Raw genomic sequence first — 18,408 nt, 5'->3', positions numbered from 1 at the left:
AGATGACAGTGAAATCCCTACCTTCTAAGTTGTGACCACCAGAAATGCCTGGGAGCAAATCCAGAATGCATATAAACTTTATTTGTGTCGTTGACAAAGAGGTGTGTGTGTGTGTGTGTGTGTGTGTGTGTGTGTGTGTGTGGTGCTAGAGATTGAACCCAGGGGCATCCTACCTGTGAGCTACACCCCAGCCTGTTTTTTTATTTGTTATTTTGAAACAGGGTCTCACAAAGTTGTAGAGGCCTCACTAAGTAGATGAAGCTGGCCACGAACCTGCGATCCTCCTACTCAGCCTTCCAAGTACTGGGATTACAAGTATTTGCCATCATGCCCAGTTCCTTATTATTATTATTATTTTTATTTTTTGGTGGTACTGGGGGTGGAACCCAGAGGCTTTCTACCTCCAGGCTATACTCCCAGACCTATTTTATATATTTTATTTGTTAACAGGTTCTCACTAAGTTGTTGAGAGCCTCACTAAGTAGCTGGGGCTAGTATTGAACCTGTGCGATCCTCCTGTCTCAGCCTCCCAAGCACGGGTCCTTATTTTTATAAAATATCCACATTTCCATTTCTTTCCCTAATAGAGTTTGGATTCATCATGGATAATCTGTCACCAGAAGAAATTCAGCTGAGGGCTAACCAGGTTACTGATGAGGTAAGTGTTTTACGTAGAATAAGTAATTGATTCAATTTTAGTTTTTATAGTGAAGGGAGTTTGAGTGGGCCTTTAGTGGGGGCCTTTTTATGGTACTGGGAATGGAACACAGGTCATTCTACCTCCAAGTTATACCTCCAGCCCTGTTGTTTAATTTTTAATTTTTTATTATTTTTATTTTTGTAATACTGAGGATGGAACCCAGGGGCATTCTACCTCCAAGCTACACCCCTAGCCCTATTTTTTATTCTTTATTTTGAAACAGGGTCTCATGAGTTGCAAAGGGTCATTAAGTAGTAGCTGAGGCTGGCTGCGAGCCTGTGATCCTCCTGTCTCAGCCTCCCAGCTCTTTGTTTTATTTTAAAAGTATAGTAACATCCTGAATATGGCCTATGGTCAAATTTTTTTCTACATATTTTAAAATGGTAAAATCTGTTTTTTTTCCTAGTCTCTAGAAAGTACAAGAAGAATCCTGGGTTTAGCCATCGAGGTAAGAAGTATTTAATCATAAAGTTAAGTACATTTATAGGAAGGATCCTAATAACACTAGCTAGAATTGTTGTTAAAAAAATATTGTATCGTGTGTGTGTGTGTGTGTGTGTGTGTGTGTGTGTGTGTGTGTGTGTGTTACAAAGGATTGAACCCAGGGGCATTCTACCTCTGAGCCACACCCCAGCCTTATTTTATTATTTTGAAACTGAGTCTCAATAAATTGCTTAAAGCCTTGCTAAGTTGCTGAGGCTGACTACAAATCTGCCATCCTTTTTTCTCAGCCTCCCATGTATTAGTATTATAGGCATGTGCCACCACACCTGTCTCTATATACCTTATTATTATTATTATTATTATTATTATTAGTAGTAGTAGTAGTAGTAGTAGTAGTAATACTGGGGGTGGAACCCAGGGACATTCTACCCCAGAACTACAGTCCTTGCCCTATTTTTCTTATTTTGAAGCAGAGTCTCACTAAGTTGCCCAGGACCTCGCTAAGTTGCTGAGCCTAGTCTTTTTAAATTTTTTTGTAGTGCTGGGGATTGAACCCAGGGGCATTCTACCTCTGAGCTATACCCCCCAGATTTTTTTCTCTTTTACTTTTTGAAACAGGGTCTCATTGAGTTGCAGAGGGCCTCACTAAGGTTGGCCGTGAACCCAGATCCTCCTATATCAGCCTCCCAAGTACTGAGAATATAGGTGTGCCACCATGCCCAACCACTTTATTATTTGAAACCAGCAATTGCTGTAATTGTCGAATCATGAACTAACAAGCCTTTTCTGTTTTTCCCTTTGATGACATTGGAATTTGGTATGGAAAATGAATTAACCATTAATTTGTGATTTAATTATTTTGGGGGCTTAATACATTAAAGTGTGTTGGTTTAAGACTGCCAGTTCTATATGCAGCTCTAATCCTCTGAGAATTTGACTATTTTCAGTTCTTGTATATTTTGTTTGTTGTTTTGGGTTTTTGTTGTTCTTTATTTGTGCTATCAGTCTTTCCCCTCGTTCTTTTAGTCTCAGGATGCAGGAATCAAGACCATCACTATGCTGGATGAACAAGGGGGTGAGTTGGCGTCACTGGCAGAAACTCTTACTCTAACCTGGTCTGCTAAAAGCCCTGTTAAATTATCTATTGATAAATTTCAGCCTTAATGAGTGCCTTCTCTTTTTCCCTATGGGGAAAAAAAAAATAGAAAAGAGAAAGTGATATTTTTATTCTTCTGATTTGAATTGTATCATGATTATTCCTCTCTTGAATGAGAACCAACAATACCCAGCTGTATAGCGAGTGTGTGTTAGGCTAACGTGGATTGCTGTGTGTACCGGTTGCGTGTACATTAGGCATGATGATAGTCTTGCACTGCCCTCAGAATTGTTAAGCCCTGAAACAGATCTACATTCTGCTGAGCCGTTGGTAATCCAGTCTCATTTTTATTTTTTTACAGTACTGGGGGTAAAACCCAGGGTCATTCTACCTCTGAGCGACACCCCCAGCCCTATTTCTTATTCCTTATTTGGAAACAGGGTGTCACTGAGTTGCAAAGGGCCTCACTAAGTAGCTGTGGCTGGCCGTGAACTGTGATCCTCTTGTCTCAGCCTCCCAAATGCTGGGATTACAAGCATCCACCACCACGCCTGGCTTTTTATTCTTTATTTTTGAAACAAGGTCTCACTAAATTGTAAAAGGTCTCACTAAGTAGCTGAGGCTGTCCGTGAACCGAGATCCTCGTGTCTTAGCTTTTCAAGTACTGGGATTACAAGCATGCACCACCACACCCAGTTCCAGTCTAATTTTTATTAGTCTTATAGTAGCCATCAGATTTGGAGCCTGATAACTGATAGAAATGCTGGGCAATCTGTTCTGGGCAAAGTATACTTCATCTGCTTTATTTTGTTTTGTTTTTGTGGGGATTGAAACCAGAGGCATTCTGCCTTCAAGCTACACCCCAGCCCAATTTTATTTCTTTTTTTTTTTATTTTATTTTTTTACAGATCTGGGGATGGAACCCAGGGGCATTCAACCTCTGAGCTACACCCCCTACCCTATTTCTTATTCTTTATTTTGAAACAGGGTCTCACTAAGTTGCGGAGGGCCTCACTAAGTAGCTGAGGCTGTCTGTGAACTGTGATCCTCCAGTCTCAGCCTCCTGAATGCTGAGATTACAAGCGTGCGCCACCATGCCCGGCTTTTATTTTCTGTTTGGAAACAGGGTCTTGCTAGGATGTTGAAAGTCTCACTACTTGCTGAGGCTGTCCTTCAACCTGCAGTCCTCCTGTCTCAGCCTCTCAAGTACCGGCATCACTCACTAGCATGAGCCAGCCTTTACTTGATTTTAAGCGGGATCTCTGAACAACCTTAAATGATTCTGGTATACACGTTTCTTAGAAGAAAGCTTTCCACAATAACAGGCCAGGTACCTCAGGATCAGTGTATAAATATTGTTTTCTTTTTCTTTTGGTACTGGGATTGAACCCAGGGGCATTCTACCCCTAGGCTACATCCCCAGCCCTCACTAAGTAGCTGATGCTCTCCACAAACTATGATTCTTTGGTCTCAGCCTCCTGAATGCTGGGTTATAAGCTTGTGGCACCATGCCCAGCTATTTATTTTTTTATTTATTTTTGTGGTACGGGGGGTGAAACCCAAGGACTTTCTACCTCCGGGCTACACTCCCAGATCTATTTTATATTTTATTTGGAAACAGGGTCTCACTAAGTTGCTGAGAGCCTAAGTAGCTGAGGCTGGCTTTGAACCTGTGCGATCCTCCTGTCTCAGCCTCCCAAGTGCGGGGATTACAAGTGTAGGCCACCACGCCCGGCTCTATTCTTTATTTTGGAGTAGAGTCTCACTAAGTCACACAGGGCCTCACTAAGCACTGTCTAGCCTCCCAAGTGCTGGGATTACTAGCGGCACCACTACGCCCGGTTTATAAACATTGTTTTCATGATCTGTTCATTGTGGTGGTTTAGTTACTGTTGAGATTGTCGTTTGCTGCTCTGTCATAAAAGTGTTTTCTGGTTGATAGTGCATTTAACAGGAGATTTAACTGCCATGACTTATTCATAGAACAACTACACCGAATAGAAGAAGGCATGGACCAAATAAATAAAGACATGAGAGAGGCAGAGAAGACTTTAACAGAGCTCAACAAGTGCTGCGGCCTTTGTGTCTGCCCATGCAATAGGTGAGTCGAGAAATGGAAACCGTTTGAAAGTGAGAATGTCCTCCTCTCAACCCATATCTACCTACCTCTCTCTCTCTTTCTTTCTTTTTTTGCAGTACTGGGGAGGGAACTCAGGGCATGCTACCTCTACCTCCAAGCTACACCCCCTGACCTATTTTTGATTCTTCATTTTGAAACCGGGTCTCACTGAGTTGCAAAGACCTCACTAAGTAGCTGAGGCTGTCCCCGAACTGTGATCATCCGGTCTCAGCCTCCCGAATGCTAGGATTACAGGCGTGCGCCACCATGCCCGGCTTGTTTCATTCTATTTTGAAACAGGACCTGACTAAGTTGTGGAGGGCTTCATGAAGTAGCTGAGGCTGGTGGTGAACCTGCAGTCTTCCTGTCAGCCTCCCAAGGGCAGGGATTACAGTTGTGGCCACCACATCTGGTTCCACATGCTCTTTTCCCCAAATAAGGTCAGATATTACTGGATCTAAATGAGGAATTTTGTTACATACAAAGTTAAGACGTTTCTTCTTCAGGCAGATGGAGCTTTTCATGTAAAATAGTTATGATTATAGGAAAAATTGTAACTCTGGATGATAAATACAGGCTGAAGTTAATGTCTTTTTAAACAGTAGTACTAATGAAATAAATATTCTGAAACAAGACAACCTAAAGGAGGAGAAATGAGGGGGGAAGAGGAAAATCTCTAAAGCTCACAATGTACTTAAACATATCGAAGTCAATCACTAAGCCAAGCGAGGGAGGGAGGGGCGGGGAGGAAATGGGGTGGGATTTGGGTAGGGGTTAAATCAGCGATGAGTACATGTTTGTACACACAAGTTTTTTACCCCAATAAGTTGTATGAATATAATGCACCAATAAAAAAAATTAAAAACAATAAAAGATCACTAAAATAAAGAGGAAAAAAAATATTCTGTAGTAGGCACATGAGTGAAAACCAAGAGAGTAAAGGACAGACCCTGTCTTCAGAAACATTTAACCATGTGGGTGGGTGGATAAGAAAGAAGAGCAGAAAATATATAAATCTGTTGTTAGGTCATGTGATAACATTTAAGGTTAGGGGTACAGAATTGATAAAGGTGAGGTTAGAGAACATCCATAGAAGAGGTGGGACAGGAATTGGGCTTAGAGTGATTTTTTTTTTCTTTTTCTTTTTCTTTTTTTTTTTTTTTTTTTATGGTGGTACTCGAGGTAGAACCCAGGGGCTTTCTACCTGCGGGCTACACTCCCAGACCCATTTTATACTTTATTTGGAAACAGGGTCTCACTAAGTTGCTGAGAGCCTCACTAAGTAGCTGAGGCTGGCTTCGAACCTGCGCGATCCTCCTGTCTCAGCCTCCCAAGCGCGGGGATTACAAGCGTGCGCCACCACGCCCGGCTTTTAGAGTGATTTAGAAAGCTTCTGATGAACAGGGAGGAAGAAAGGAGCCAGTGACTCACTCCCCAGCACCAAATCAAATATGAACAGTAACCCCCAAAAACATGGAGGGAGAGAAGGGCATTTCCTGTGAACAATATGAAAGATCGATTTCACTGAGTTAAGTAGGTAGTGCATGAAGCCTGGGGTGGTGATGAACCTGTGGTCCTCGTACTTACTCAGGAGGCCAATACGGGAGGATCACAGGTTCAATACCAGCTCGGTGATTTAGCAAGATTCTTAGCAACCTAGCAAGACCCTGTTTCAAAACAAAAACTAAAATAGGGTGGGGGTGCAGCTTGGAGGTAGAATGTACTTGGAATTAATCCCTTATACTGCGTGCACATGCACGCACACACACACACACACACACACACACACACACTCACACACACGGTAGGTAGTACACAAACTTGGATGCCAAAGTAATGACTCGCTAAATTGGAGGCAGGTATGTAATTACATACCAAGACACTAGTTAAAACCTTGGCTTTATGTTTGTTTTTAAAAATAATTAGCAGCGGGATGTGGTGGCCCACGCTTGTAATCCAAGTACTTGGGAGGCTGAGACAGAAGGGTTGCAGGTGTGAGGACATCCCCAGCAAGTAGCAAGACTCTCATTACCTAGCAAGACCCTGTTTCAAGATGAAAAGAAAATAGGGCTGGGGATATAGCTTAAAGGTAGACTGTCCCTGGGTTCAACCCCCAGTGCCACCCAAAAAAAAAAAAGAAAGAAAGAACAAAAAAGAAAGAGAAAAGATAAGAGTGTCTTACTAAGTTTTCTTAGCCTGGTCTCAAACTTATGATCCTCCTGTCTCAGCTTCCAAAGTAAAGTATTGGGATTATAAGTGTGTGCCACCAATGACCCTGGCTGGGTGTGGTAGCACATGTTTGTAATCTCCACGCTTGGGAGGCTGAGACAGGAGGATCACACAGGTTCGAAGTCAGCCTCAGCTACTCAGTGAGACCCTGTTTCCAAATAAAATATAAAATAGGTCTGGGGTTGTAGCCCGGAGGTAGAAAGACCCTGGGTTCCACCTCCAGTACCACCCCCCCAAAAAAAAGAACGACTCTGGATTCAGTCTCCAGTGTGACACACACACACACACACACACACACACACACACACACACACACACTCTTACTTCCAACAAACCAGGTATGGTGATGCACACCTGTAATCATAATATTTGGGAGGCTGAGACAGGAGGCTTAGCAACTTTCAGAATTTGGCAAAACTCTTTTTCAGCCGGGTGCGGTGGCCCACCCTTGTAATTCTAGCATTTGGGAGGCTGAGACAGTAGGATCACCGTTCGCAGACAGCCTCAGCTACTTAGTGAGGCCCTTGGCAACTCAGTGAGACCCTGTTTCAAAAAAAGAATAAAAAATAGGGCAGGGGGTATAGCTCAGAGGTCGAATGCCCCTGTGTTCCATCCCCACACCTGAAAAAAAAAAAAAAGCTTTTTCAAACTAAATAAATAAAATGGAGCTAGTGGTGTGGCTCAGAGGTAGAATACTCTTAGGTTCAATCCACAAAAACCAAAACAGCAAATGAGATACTTAATAAAATAATTAAGAAGTAGGGTGTGGTGGCGCACGCTTGTAATCCTAGCATTTGGGAGGCTGAGACTGGAGGATTGTGGTTTGTGGACAGCCTCAGCTACTTAGCGAGGCCCTCTGCAACTCAGTGAGACCCGGTTTCAAAGTAAAGAATAAAAAATAGGGCAGGTGGTGTAGCTCGGAGGTCAAATGTCCCTGGGGTTCCATCCCCAGACCTGCAAAAAAAAAAAAAAAAAAAAAGAAAAGAGACGGCTAACACCTGAGGGAAGAGCGAGGGGGTTTCACAGTATTGCCCTTAGCATTTGCCTTCTGTCAGAATCTTTATAATTTTAGTAAAATGTCATCACTAACATTCTGAGGGAAAATGAAGTGTGCTATGGTTTAAAGTTTTCTTGTTTGTCTTTTACCTAGATTCTCAGATGTTGGTTGTTTCTATGAAAACAAGCAGGAATTTGAATGCGTTATGTTTTTAAAACTCTTAACCCGCTTTGACTATTTTCTGGTTTCATTCTCACCTAATCTTTTCCTTTCTACTATGCTTACTAAAATGAAGACCTAACATGAGGAGCCGGGCTCGGTAATGATCAAGGGCACTGTGAGATGCAGTCTTGTGCGCGGCAGGGCCGCTTCCCTGCTCAAAGGTGATGCTCCAGCTGGCTGTCTGCATGCGCATGGCTTGGCGAGTGGTGGGGTGCGTCTTAAGAACTGCTGTGGTGTGCCATGTAAAGCGAATTGATTCTGGGTGGGTGCTTTTTGATAAAAGATGACAGAAGGATCTTAATTTATATTAACTTCCTTTGACTAATGGCTCCACAAACTAAGTTTTTGCTAAATAATTTGACTGTTACCAAAATAAAAACATTCCTGAAGGTTTCTAAGTTTGAAACAGTTTGATACTTATGGACAGTGGCTGGTCTAGTTCCTCTCAAAGGTAAGGGAATTTAGGTTAGTACATGTCTCTCCGTAGAACTTTGATTTCAGTATCCTCTCTTCATTATATTTTCTTATTTTTCTTTGGTTCCTGAATCAAGAGTTCCTCTATTAAAGTACTGCTTCTAATTATTTGGATTCCCCATGATTTAGGCCACTGCCAAGTCAAGGAATTAACTGCCAATCTAGCCATCTTAAATTCTGTTTGAAATATGGTGGGATATAAAGTTTAAATATTATATGTAGTATCTTCTTTTTTAAAATAAAGGTTTATTCTCTTTAACATGTTATTTCAAGAACAAGACAACAAAAAGTCCCCCAAAACATGTTATAATTTGTTTCATAATTCTTATTACATCATGTGTTTGCTTACTATGATTTCATGTTGAATTAATACAGAGAGATTAATCTTACTTTTTCATGTGAGTTAACCCTTTAATCACTTTATATCAATTTTGGGTCTTTATGAGAATTATGAAGACTGTGATTAAATGCTAAAAAATTAAATATCAGAGATCTACGTTTTTCCCCTTGCTTTTTTCTTGTAGCTTGACCATCCAGCGCGCGCGCGCGCGCGCGCACACACACACACACACACACACACACACAGAGTCTCTCTCTCATATTACAACATATTACAATTAGTATTTATTTGATCCCTTTTCTCTTTAATATGAAATAATGATAGGTAATGTTTAGCAGTATTTTGCTAATTTTAATCAGTACTGTTGATGATAACCAGAATGAAAAAAATAAATTGTTAAAGCTTTTGTGCTCATATCTTTTATTTTATTATTTATTTATTTATTTATTTATTTATTTATTTTTGTGGTACTGAGGATGGAACCCAGGGGTATTCTTCCTCCAAGCTACACCTCCAGCCCTGTTTTTCATTCTTTATTTTGAAATGGGGTCTCACTGAGTTGCAAGGGCCTCAGTAAGCTGAGGCTGTCTGCGAACTGCTATCCTTCTGTCTCAGCCTCCCGAATTCTGGAATTACAAGCGTGCGCCACCACCCCCCAGCTCTCTTTTTTATTTTTTGGAACTGAGGATGGAACCCAGAGGCATTCAACCTCCAAGCTATACCCCCCGCTCTAATTTTTATTCTTTATTTTGAAACAGGGTCTCACTAAGTTGCAGAGGACCTCACTAAGTAGCTGAGGCTGTCCTCGAACTGTGAGCCTCCCAAATGCTGGGATTACAAGCATGTGCCACTACATCCTGTATGAGACACTTAATTTTTTTTTTTTTTTCAGGTGTGGGGATGGAACACAGAGGCATTTCACCTCTGAGCTACACCCCCTGCCCAATTTTTTATTCTTTATTTTGAAACAGGGTCTCACTGAGTTGCAGAGAGCCTCACTAAGTAGCTGAGGCTGTTTGCGAACCGCGATCCTCCAGTCTCAGCCTCCCAAATGTTGGGATTACAAGCGTGTGCCACCACACCCGGCTGAGACACTTAATTTTTTAAAAAGTGATAAAGAATTTTAGATTTCTCAGAACTGACAAGTATAAATCTAACTTTCCAGATGGAAAAGTTCTTAATCTCATTAAGATTTATCACCAATTTGATTAAGCATTTTATAATGAGGGCTAATTTCTTTGCAGAAATGGCTACACATTTTATAAGAGTCCTTTTGCATGTCAGAACCTTTTTTTTTTTTTTTTTTTCTCGGTACTGGGAATGGAACATTCTACCTTTGAGCTACATGCCCAGCCCTGTTTTATTCTTTATTTTGAAACAGGGTGTCACTAAGTTGTGGAGGTCCTCAACTTAGTGTAGCTGAGGCTGGCCGCGAACCTGTGATCTCCTGCGTCAGCCTCTCAAGTACTGGGATAACAGGCCTGTGCTGCCATGCCCAGCAGAACCGTTCTTTCTTATTGTCGACCAGGCCTAGTTGTCTTTTTTGTAGCCATCTTCCAGCTTTATTCAATTACCCATAAATCTCAAAGCTAAGGTATATTCATGGGCCAAAAAGAGTAAACATGCTCTTTGGTAATTTGTACTTAGGGCCTAAACTGTCAAGCAAGGCCAGATTTAACACACCGGGAGCCTTCAAGTCCTGACCCAGTCTACTCCTTTTTCTTTACTAAGACTTTCAGAACCACAATATTTCACTAGTCATGTCTTTTATTTTTGTGGTACTGTGGATTGAAACCAGGGGCATTCTACCTCTAAGCTACACCCTCAGCCCTCTGTTTTATTCTTTATTTTGAAACAGGGTCTACGTTGTAGAGAGCCTCACTAAGTAGTTGAGGCCAGCCACAAACCAATGATCCTCCTGTGTCAGCTTCCCAAGTAATCACTAGTCATGTTTGAATTCAACCATCTCTCTTTTCTGCTGGTTCCACAACCTGACATTGAAATAAATGCCCCATTTATATTACCTCAATTTATACTTCTGCTTAGGGTGCTTGCCCAGCACACTGGAGGCCCTAGGTTCAATCCCTAGCACCATATAAAACAAACCAAATCCATAAAGACTTATGGCTATTAGCTTTCTGATGAACTAACATACTTGAGTACTATTACACTTCCTTAGAATTTTGCCTGGGAGTTATCTTACTAACAATGAATACATGTACATTGGCGTACTAGACTAACAGCTAATTATATGAAAATATCCTTTTAAAAACTATATCCTAGCTGGGTGTGATGGCACACGCTTGTAATCCCAGCATTTGGGAGGCTGAGACAGGAGGAGTGTGGTTTCACAGTCAGCCTTAGCTACTTAGTGAGGCTCTCTGCAACTCAGTGGAATACTGTTTCAATATAAAGAATAAAAAATAGGGCAGGGGGTGTAGCTAAAAGATAGAATGCCCCTGGGCTTCAACCCCAGTACCACCAAAAAAAAAAAAAAAAAAAAAAGGCACTGTGGTGGCACACACTTGTAATCCAAGCATTTGGGGAGCTGAGACTGGAGGGTTGTGGTTCACGGCCAGCCTCCAGCTACTTAGGGAGGCCCTCCACAATTTAGTGAGATCCTGTTTCCAAATAAAGACTAAAAAATAAGGCAGTGAGTGTAGCTCAGAGGTCAAATGCCCCTGGGTTCCATCCCCAGTACGGAGAAAAAAAAAAAAAACTTTATCCTACTTCATTCCAGCAAAGATTTAACATGGCTTATTAGTAAAAGAGCAAAATGAAATATGATCATGAGAAGTTAAAGTAGATCAAAACGGCACTATGAGAACTAGATCTTAAGTATTCATAAATTTTTTTTTTGCAGTGCCTCATACAAGAAAAGTAGAACCCTTTTGTGGAATTAATAAATAAGGTCTAACATCTAATTTTAGGTTTGCCAAAGATGAATTTTCACATGCCTATTAAGAAAAATAGCATTTGTTGGGGGGTACTGGGGATGGAACCCAGGGGCCTTCTACCTCCGGGCTATACCCCAAGATCTATTTTATATTTCATTTGGAAACAGGGTCTCTTAAGCCAGCTGAAGCTGGTTTGGAGCCTGTGCGATCCTCCTGTCTCAGCCTCCCAAGTGTGGGGTTACAAGCCCGCTTATGAAAGAGCCATTTTTTCATAGGATTTCTTCTCTGCCTTTGCAGTTTTTGCTATTATGAGACTTCTTTATTAATGTAGAATAAATTAGAGACCAATATTGGAGCAACATATTACCTTATTTTTGTTCATAAAATAGTAAAAACTAAATTTGATTTAACATTTGACTATCTAGCAAACAAAAGTTTTGTCACTTTTTTAAATAGTCATATAAAAGTCACTTTCCCACCCTTTCTTAATTTTTGCTAGTTGAACCAGTTGTAGTAGTAAATATCCCTTGGTAAAATTCTGGAGTTGGCTAATTTTGGGCTATTATCAGACCTAACACATATGCTTTTATTATTATTATTTTTTTATTTATGGTGGTATTGGGTGTGGAACCCAGAGGCTTTCTACCTCTGGGCTACATTCCCAGATCTTTTTTATATTTTATTTGGAAACAGGGTCTTACTAAGTTGCTGAGAGCCTCACTAAGTAGCTGAGGCAGGCTTCGAACCCGTGCGATCCTCCTGTCTCAGCCTCCCAAGCGCGGGGATTACAAGCGTGCACCACCATGCCCGGATATTATTATTATTTTTTTGATTGTTTGTTTTATGGTACTGGGTATGGAGCCCATGGACATTGTACCTCTGAGCAATAATCTCGGCCCTTTTTTTTTCTTTTTTTCTTTTTTTTTTCTCTTTGCAGTACTGGGGATTGAACCCAGGGGCATTCTACCTCCGAGCTCCACCCCAGCCCTATTTTTTATTCTTTACTTTGAAACAGGGTCTCACTAAGTTGCAGAGGGTTTCACTAAGTAGCTGAGGCTGGCTGCAAACCAGCAATCCTCCTGTCTCAGCCTCTCAAGTATTGGGATTACAAGCGTGCCCCAATACACCTGCCTAGGATTTTTTTTTTTTTTTTTTTTTTTTGCGGGTCTGGGGATGGAACTCAGGGGCATTCGACCTCTGAGCTACACCCGCTGCCCTATTTTATTATTCTTTATTTTGAAACTGGGTCTCACTGAGTTGCAGAGGGCCTCACTAAGTAGCTGAGGCTGTCCGCGAACCGTGATCCTCCGGTCTCAGCCTCCTGAGTGCTGGGATGACAAGTGTGCGCCACCACGCCCGCCTGTTTCTGTTTTGTAGGGATTTCTTTCTTCTAGTGTCCAGTTAACTCTTCTGGTAGGTGCTGTAAGCTGAGGGAGCCTGAATATCAAATGGTACATTTCACTACTTGGTCACAGCCGCGTGAAGACTTGATAGAAGTAGTATTTGAGCTTTTCAAAGATGCCTCAGTGTCAGTGGGTTTGCTTAATTTTTTTCCCCATTTTGTATTGCCATGGGACATAGTATAGATAATCTAAATTTTGCTGTTGCAGCCGTTCTGCTAAATATATTAAAGTAATTCTTAAGGTAACAAGCACTAATAATCACAACTCTGCCTTTTCTGTGTTTTCATATGTCTCTATACTCCAACTTCTATATATAGGACGAAGAACTTCGAGTCTGGGAAGGCCTATAAGACCACCTGGGGAGAAGGTGGAGACAGCTCACCTAGCAATGTAGTATCTAAGCAACCAGGCCGGGTAACAAATGGTCAGCCTCAGCAACCAGCCACAGGAGCAGCCAGTGGTGGATACATTAAACGGTATGCCAGTTCCTCCCAAATTTCTACACTTCTCCTAGTTATTCCATTAAGTTTTATTTAATATGCCTTCTTACAAAATGTTGACTTGTGACTCTTGTCCCTTGACGATGGGATTTTTTTTTATACTGCTTGTACTGTCGAAATTATTGAAATAGATGTGTTTACTTCAATAAATAGGAAAAATATAGCCAGGCATAGTGGCGCACACTTGTAATCTTAGCATTCAGGAGGCTGAAACCAGAGGATCGTGGTTCTAGGACAGCTTCAGCTACTTAGTGAGGCCTTCTGCAACTCAGTGAGACCCTGTTTCAAAATAAATAATAAAATATAGGGCAGGGGGTGTGGCCCGGAGGTAGAATGCCCCTGGGTTCCATCCCCAGACATCCCACCCACAAAAAAATAGGAAAAATATGTTACAAAGTCTAATCTATATTACGGGTTGGCTAGATTCCTGAAAGGATATCTGTAAATGGCTAGATAATAAATATTTCAGACTTTTCAGATATGTAATCTCTTGGAATTATTCAGTTCTGTTGTAGATTTAAAGCAGTCAGACACAATATGTAAACAGATTAGCATTGCTGTGTTTGAATAAAACTTTATTTACAAAATTGGGTGGTGGGCCAGATTTGACCAGTTTTCTAACCTCCTTTAGCATAATGGTTCATTTGACATAAGTGTGCATTAGATCACCTGAGGGGTGTGTGTGTGTGTGTGTGATATTTGGGGTGGAACTCAGGTCTCCTACCTCCAGGCTACACCTCCAGACCTGTTTTATTTTTTATTTGGAAATAGGGTCTAAGTTGATAAAGGCCTAAGTTGTTGAGGCTGGCTTTGAACCTGTGATCCTCTTGTCTCAGGCTTCCAAATACTGAGATTAGAAGTGTGTGCCATCATGCCTGGCTAGGAAACACTTTTATTATTTATCTTTTATTTATTTTTGTGGTCCTGGGGATGGAACCCAGGAGCATTCCACCTTCGAGCTATACCTCTGTCCTGTTTTTTTAATTTATTTTGAAACAAGGTCTATCTGAGATACAAAGGACCTCACCAAGTAATTGAGGCTGTCCGTGAACCACACGATTCTCCCGTCTCAGCCTCCCAAATGCTGGGATTACAAGCGTGCGCCACCACGCCCCGCTTAGGAATCACTTTTAGAAATACTGTTATGCCAGCCATGGTGGAGCAGGCCTGTAATCCCAGTATTGAGAGGCAGAGAAAGGAGTATGGCAGCCTCAGGGACAGGCTCAGCGATTAGTGAGACTCTCATCGACCTGGGGAGACCCTGTTGAACATAGAAGTAAAGTGCTGGGCATGGGGCAGCTTGGAATCCCAGCATTGAGGAAGCTGAGACTGGAGCATTGCAGTTCACAGACAGCCCCAGCTGCTCAGTGAGGCCCTCCGCAACTCTGTGAGACTCTGTTTCAAAACAAAGAATAAAAAATAGGGCTGGGGTGTAGCTCAGAGGTAGAATGCCCCGTGTTCCATCTCCACTACCGCAAAATAAAATAAAATAGAAATAAAAAATAGAGTTGAAGCCGGGCGTGGTGGCTCACGCTTGTAATCCCAGCATTCGGGAGGCTGAGACCAGAGGATCGCGGTTTGCAGACAGCCTCAGCTACATAGTGAGGCCCTCTGCAACTTGGGCCCTGTTTCAAAATTCCTGTACTGCAAAGCCAGGCATGGTGGTGCATGCTTGTCATCCCAGCGCTTGGGAGGCTGAGACTCCTAGCAATTTAGTGAGACCCTGTTTCTAAATAAAGTATATAAAATAGGTCTGAGAGAGTAGCCCAGGTAGAAAAGCCCCCGGGTTCCACCCCCAGTACCACAAAAAATAAAAATAATAAAATTCCAGTACTGCAAAAAAGAAAATAAAGTAAAATAAAAAAAGGACGGGTGTGGTGGTGCATGCTTGTAATCCCAGCATTCGGGAGGCTGAGACAGAAGGATCGTAGTTCACGGACAACCTCAGCTACTTAGTGAGGCCCTTCACAACTCAGTGAGACCCTGTTTCAAAATAAAGAATAAAAAATTGGCTAGGGATTTAGCTTGGCAGTAGAGCCCCTGGATTTCATACCCAGCACCATTAAAAAAAAAAAAAAAAAAAAAAAAAATTGGGCTGGGGGTGTAGCTCAGCAGTAGAGTGCCCCTGGGTTCCACTCCCAATACCACACACAAAAACATTGTAGCCTACATTCCCTTGGATCCAATACTTGCTTAGCTTAATTTGATTACTTATTTTTGTGGAAATTGAGTCTATATTCAGTCCATTGTAACTGAACAAAAAATCCTGAATCACTCTCTTTTTGTGATAGTATAACTAACGATGCCAGAGAAGATGAGATGGAAGAGAACCTGACTCAAGTGGGCAGCATCCTAGGAACCCTAAAGAACATGGCGCTGGACATGGGCAACGAAATCGAGGCCCAGAATCGGCAAATAGACCGGATCACAGAGAAGGTAAAGCCGTGTGGCCACAAGGAGACGAGCCGTTCAATTGAGTAGTTGCTTTAGTATTGTTTAGTCATTGTTTTAGTAATAGACATCTGTGCTAGGTACTTCAGGGGAGAATAATAGTCCTTTCCTTCCAGGACTTTTTTTTCTTTTTTGGCGGCACTGGGATAGAACCCAAGGGCATTCGACCTCCGAGCTACACCCCTATCCCTGTTTTTTATTCTTTATTTTGAAACAGGGTCTCACTAAATAGCTGAGGCTGTCCACGAACCGTGATCCTCCTCTCTCAGCCTCCCAAATGCTGGGATTACAAGTGTGCGCCACCACGCCTGGGTACTTTTTTTTGGTGGTAATGTGGATGCAGCCCAGGAGCATTCTCCCTCTGGGCTCCATCCTCAGGCCTATTTTATTTATTTTTATTTGGAAACAGGGTCTCACTAAGTTGCAGGTGTCATCACTAATTGCTGAGGCTGGCTTTGAACCGGCAATCCTCCTCCTCAACGTCTCAAGTACTAGGATTATAAGCATGTGGCACCATGCCCAGCTGTGGCAGTTTTTATGTGTGTGTGCTACTGGGGATTAAGCCCAGGGGCATTCTTCCCCAAGCTACATCCCACCCTTATATTATTTTCTATTTTGAAACAGGGTCTCACTAAGTTGCTGAGACTGGCTTTTAACCTGTGATCATCTTGTCTCAGTTTCCCAAGTGCTAGGATTACAGGCCTTCGTCACTGTGCTTGATTCATGTGGCAGTTTTTAACATATTAGAAAACAAAAGCACCGGGTGTGATGGCGCATGCTTGTAATCCCCACGCTTGGGAGGCTGGAAGATTGCAAGTTCAAGGCCAGCTCTGGCAACTTAGCCAGACCCTGTTTCAAAATAAAAAGCAAATAGGGCTAGGAATGTAGTTTAGTGGTAGAGTAAACCTCGGTTTTATCCCAAGTACCTTAAAAGAAAAAAACTGAAAAAATACGTTATCGAAGTGGTAAAATACTGGCAAGTTCTTCTTTGATACCTTTGTCATGTTTTTACACCAGGATTTTTCTAAAAGAATTTCATATTTGGTCACTTCTTAACCAAAATGAGTTTTGTATGTAACTTCAAGTATTTCTTGAGTTTGATCAGTATGTTGATTACTCGGTGTGCAAAAAATTTAATTGTTTTTTTTGGGCAGGGAGTGTGTTCTGGGGATTGAACTCAGGGCCTTGCGCTTGCAAAGCATGTGGTCTGCCATGGAGTCTACACTCCCATTCCAAATTTTATTGGAGTGGCATGCCTTGAGAAGTAGTACTGATACTGGTTTTATTTTTCCCCAGGCTGATACCAACAAAAATCGAATTGACACTGCCAATGCCAGAGCCAAGAAACTCATTGACAGCTGAAGCTCCCCTTGTACTTTCGTTATTCACCCTCTGGCTCTTCCCCTGAGTCATGACCTGTCAGGGGTTTGAATTTTGGTTTATACACGCTTCTAATCAGGAGCTGCTGTGGAAGGAGGGCCAGAAGAGTCGCAGCCTCCTGTTTGTTGTCCTCCCTGTCTCTTTGAGGGCAGACTGTTGCTCATCCTTTTTCCTAGTGTGTCCTTCTCAGTCCGTACTCTCAATCGGCTTCGCACACCACACAGTGTTTTCATCCTCCCAGCTCCTTGAGCAGGGTCTTTCGCTTTCAGGATTGGGAAGCGCCGCCCACGACAGCCCTGCCAATGTGGGCGCAGGGGAGAGGTGTGACCTCAGCAAAACCTGCAGGCCACAACACGAAAAGCTGCACACCACGGTAAAGATCAAGTTAGACTTAGTGCTTAAGTTGCAGGGTTCTGTTTTGTTTCTTTCCAGTGAAGGTAACGCTTGGTTTGGAGCTTTGCTACACAATAGTTTTGCCACACGTCGCCAGTTCTAAAGCCTGTGCTCTAAAGAGAAAAATGAGTTTTCTCAAAGTGAGTTCGAGTTACGAACTTTTCATGATTCATACTGCTATTTCATATTGCACATCAGGAATACTTTGTATAAATGAGTAGCCTTTTATTTTCATATTATTAGTAATATCATGGCCCTGTTACAGGCCTATTAACCTCATAAATTTATCACTAATCTTTGAAGAAAAATATGTAAATATATGTGTGTAACATGAGGGTTTTGGAAAAGTTTGACCAGCTAGGCTTGGTGGTGCGCACCTGTAATCTCAGTACTTGGGAGGCTGAGACATGGGGATCACAGCATGGAGGACAGCCTCAACAACTTAGTGAGGCCTTCCACAAGTTAGTGAGACCCAGTTTCAAAATAAAATAATAAAATCGGGCTGGGAATGTAGCTCAGAGATAGAATGCCCCTGGGTTTCATCCCCAGCAAGAAAAAAGAAATTTTTTTTTTTTTTTTTTTTTTTTTTTTTTTGTGGTACTGGGGTTCCTGGAAGCCCTTCTACCTCTGGGCTATACTCCAAGACCTATTTTTACATTTTTATTTGGAAACAGGGTCTCCTAAGCCAGCGTGCGTGGCTGGCTTTGATCCTCCTGTCTCTGCCTCCCAAGCGCGGGGATTACAAGCGTGCGCCACCATGCCC

General features: G+C 42.1%; 1 protein-coding gene across 4 annotated transcripts; it reads left to right on the top strand.

Moving 5' to 3' along the window:
* Positions 1-601: 601 nt before the first annotated feature.
* On the top strand, positions 602-17,234 carry SNAP23 (synaptosome associated protein 23; the record flags this gene model as incomplete). Of its 4 annotated transcripts, none has more annotated exons than XM_080706946.1 (7): positions 602-658; positions 1,107-1,148; positions 2,177-2,219; positions 4,224-4,341; positions 13,239-13,397; positions 15,713-15,857; positions 17,169-17,234. In XM_080706946.1, 7 exons carry the CDS (start codon positions 602-604, stop codon positions 17,232-17,234), a joined length of 630 nt encoding a protein of 209 aa, XP_080563072.1. The 4 variants fall into 4 exon arrangements, with proteins under 4 accessions (XP_080563072.1, XP_080563071.1, XP_080563073.1 ...); XM_080706945.1 differs by having other exon boundaries at positions 2,171-2,219; XM_080706947.1 differs by lacking the exon at positions 1,107-1,148 and having other exon boundaries at positions 2,171-2,219.
* Between the last annotated feature and the right edge of the window lie 1,174 nt (positions 17,235-18,408).

Source organism: Muscardinus avellanarius (genome assembly GCF_963383645.1).
Source record: "Muscardinus avellanarius genome assembly, chromosome: 12".
Lineage (NCBI taxonomy): Eukaryota > Metazoa > Chordata > Mammalia > Rodentia > Gliridae > Muscardinus > Muscardinus avellanarius.
The sequence above is the reverse complement of the archived record's forward strand: the minus strand, read 5'-3'. Positions and strand labels throughout refer to the sequence as shown.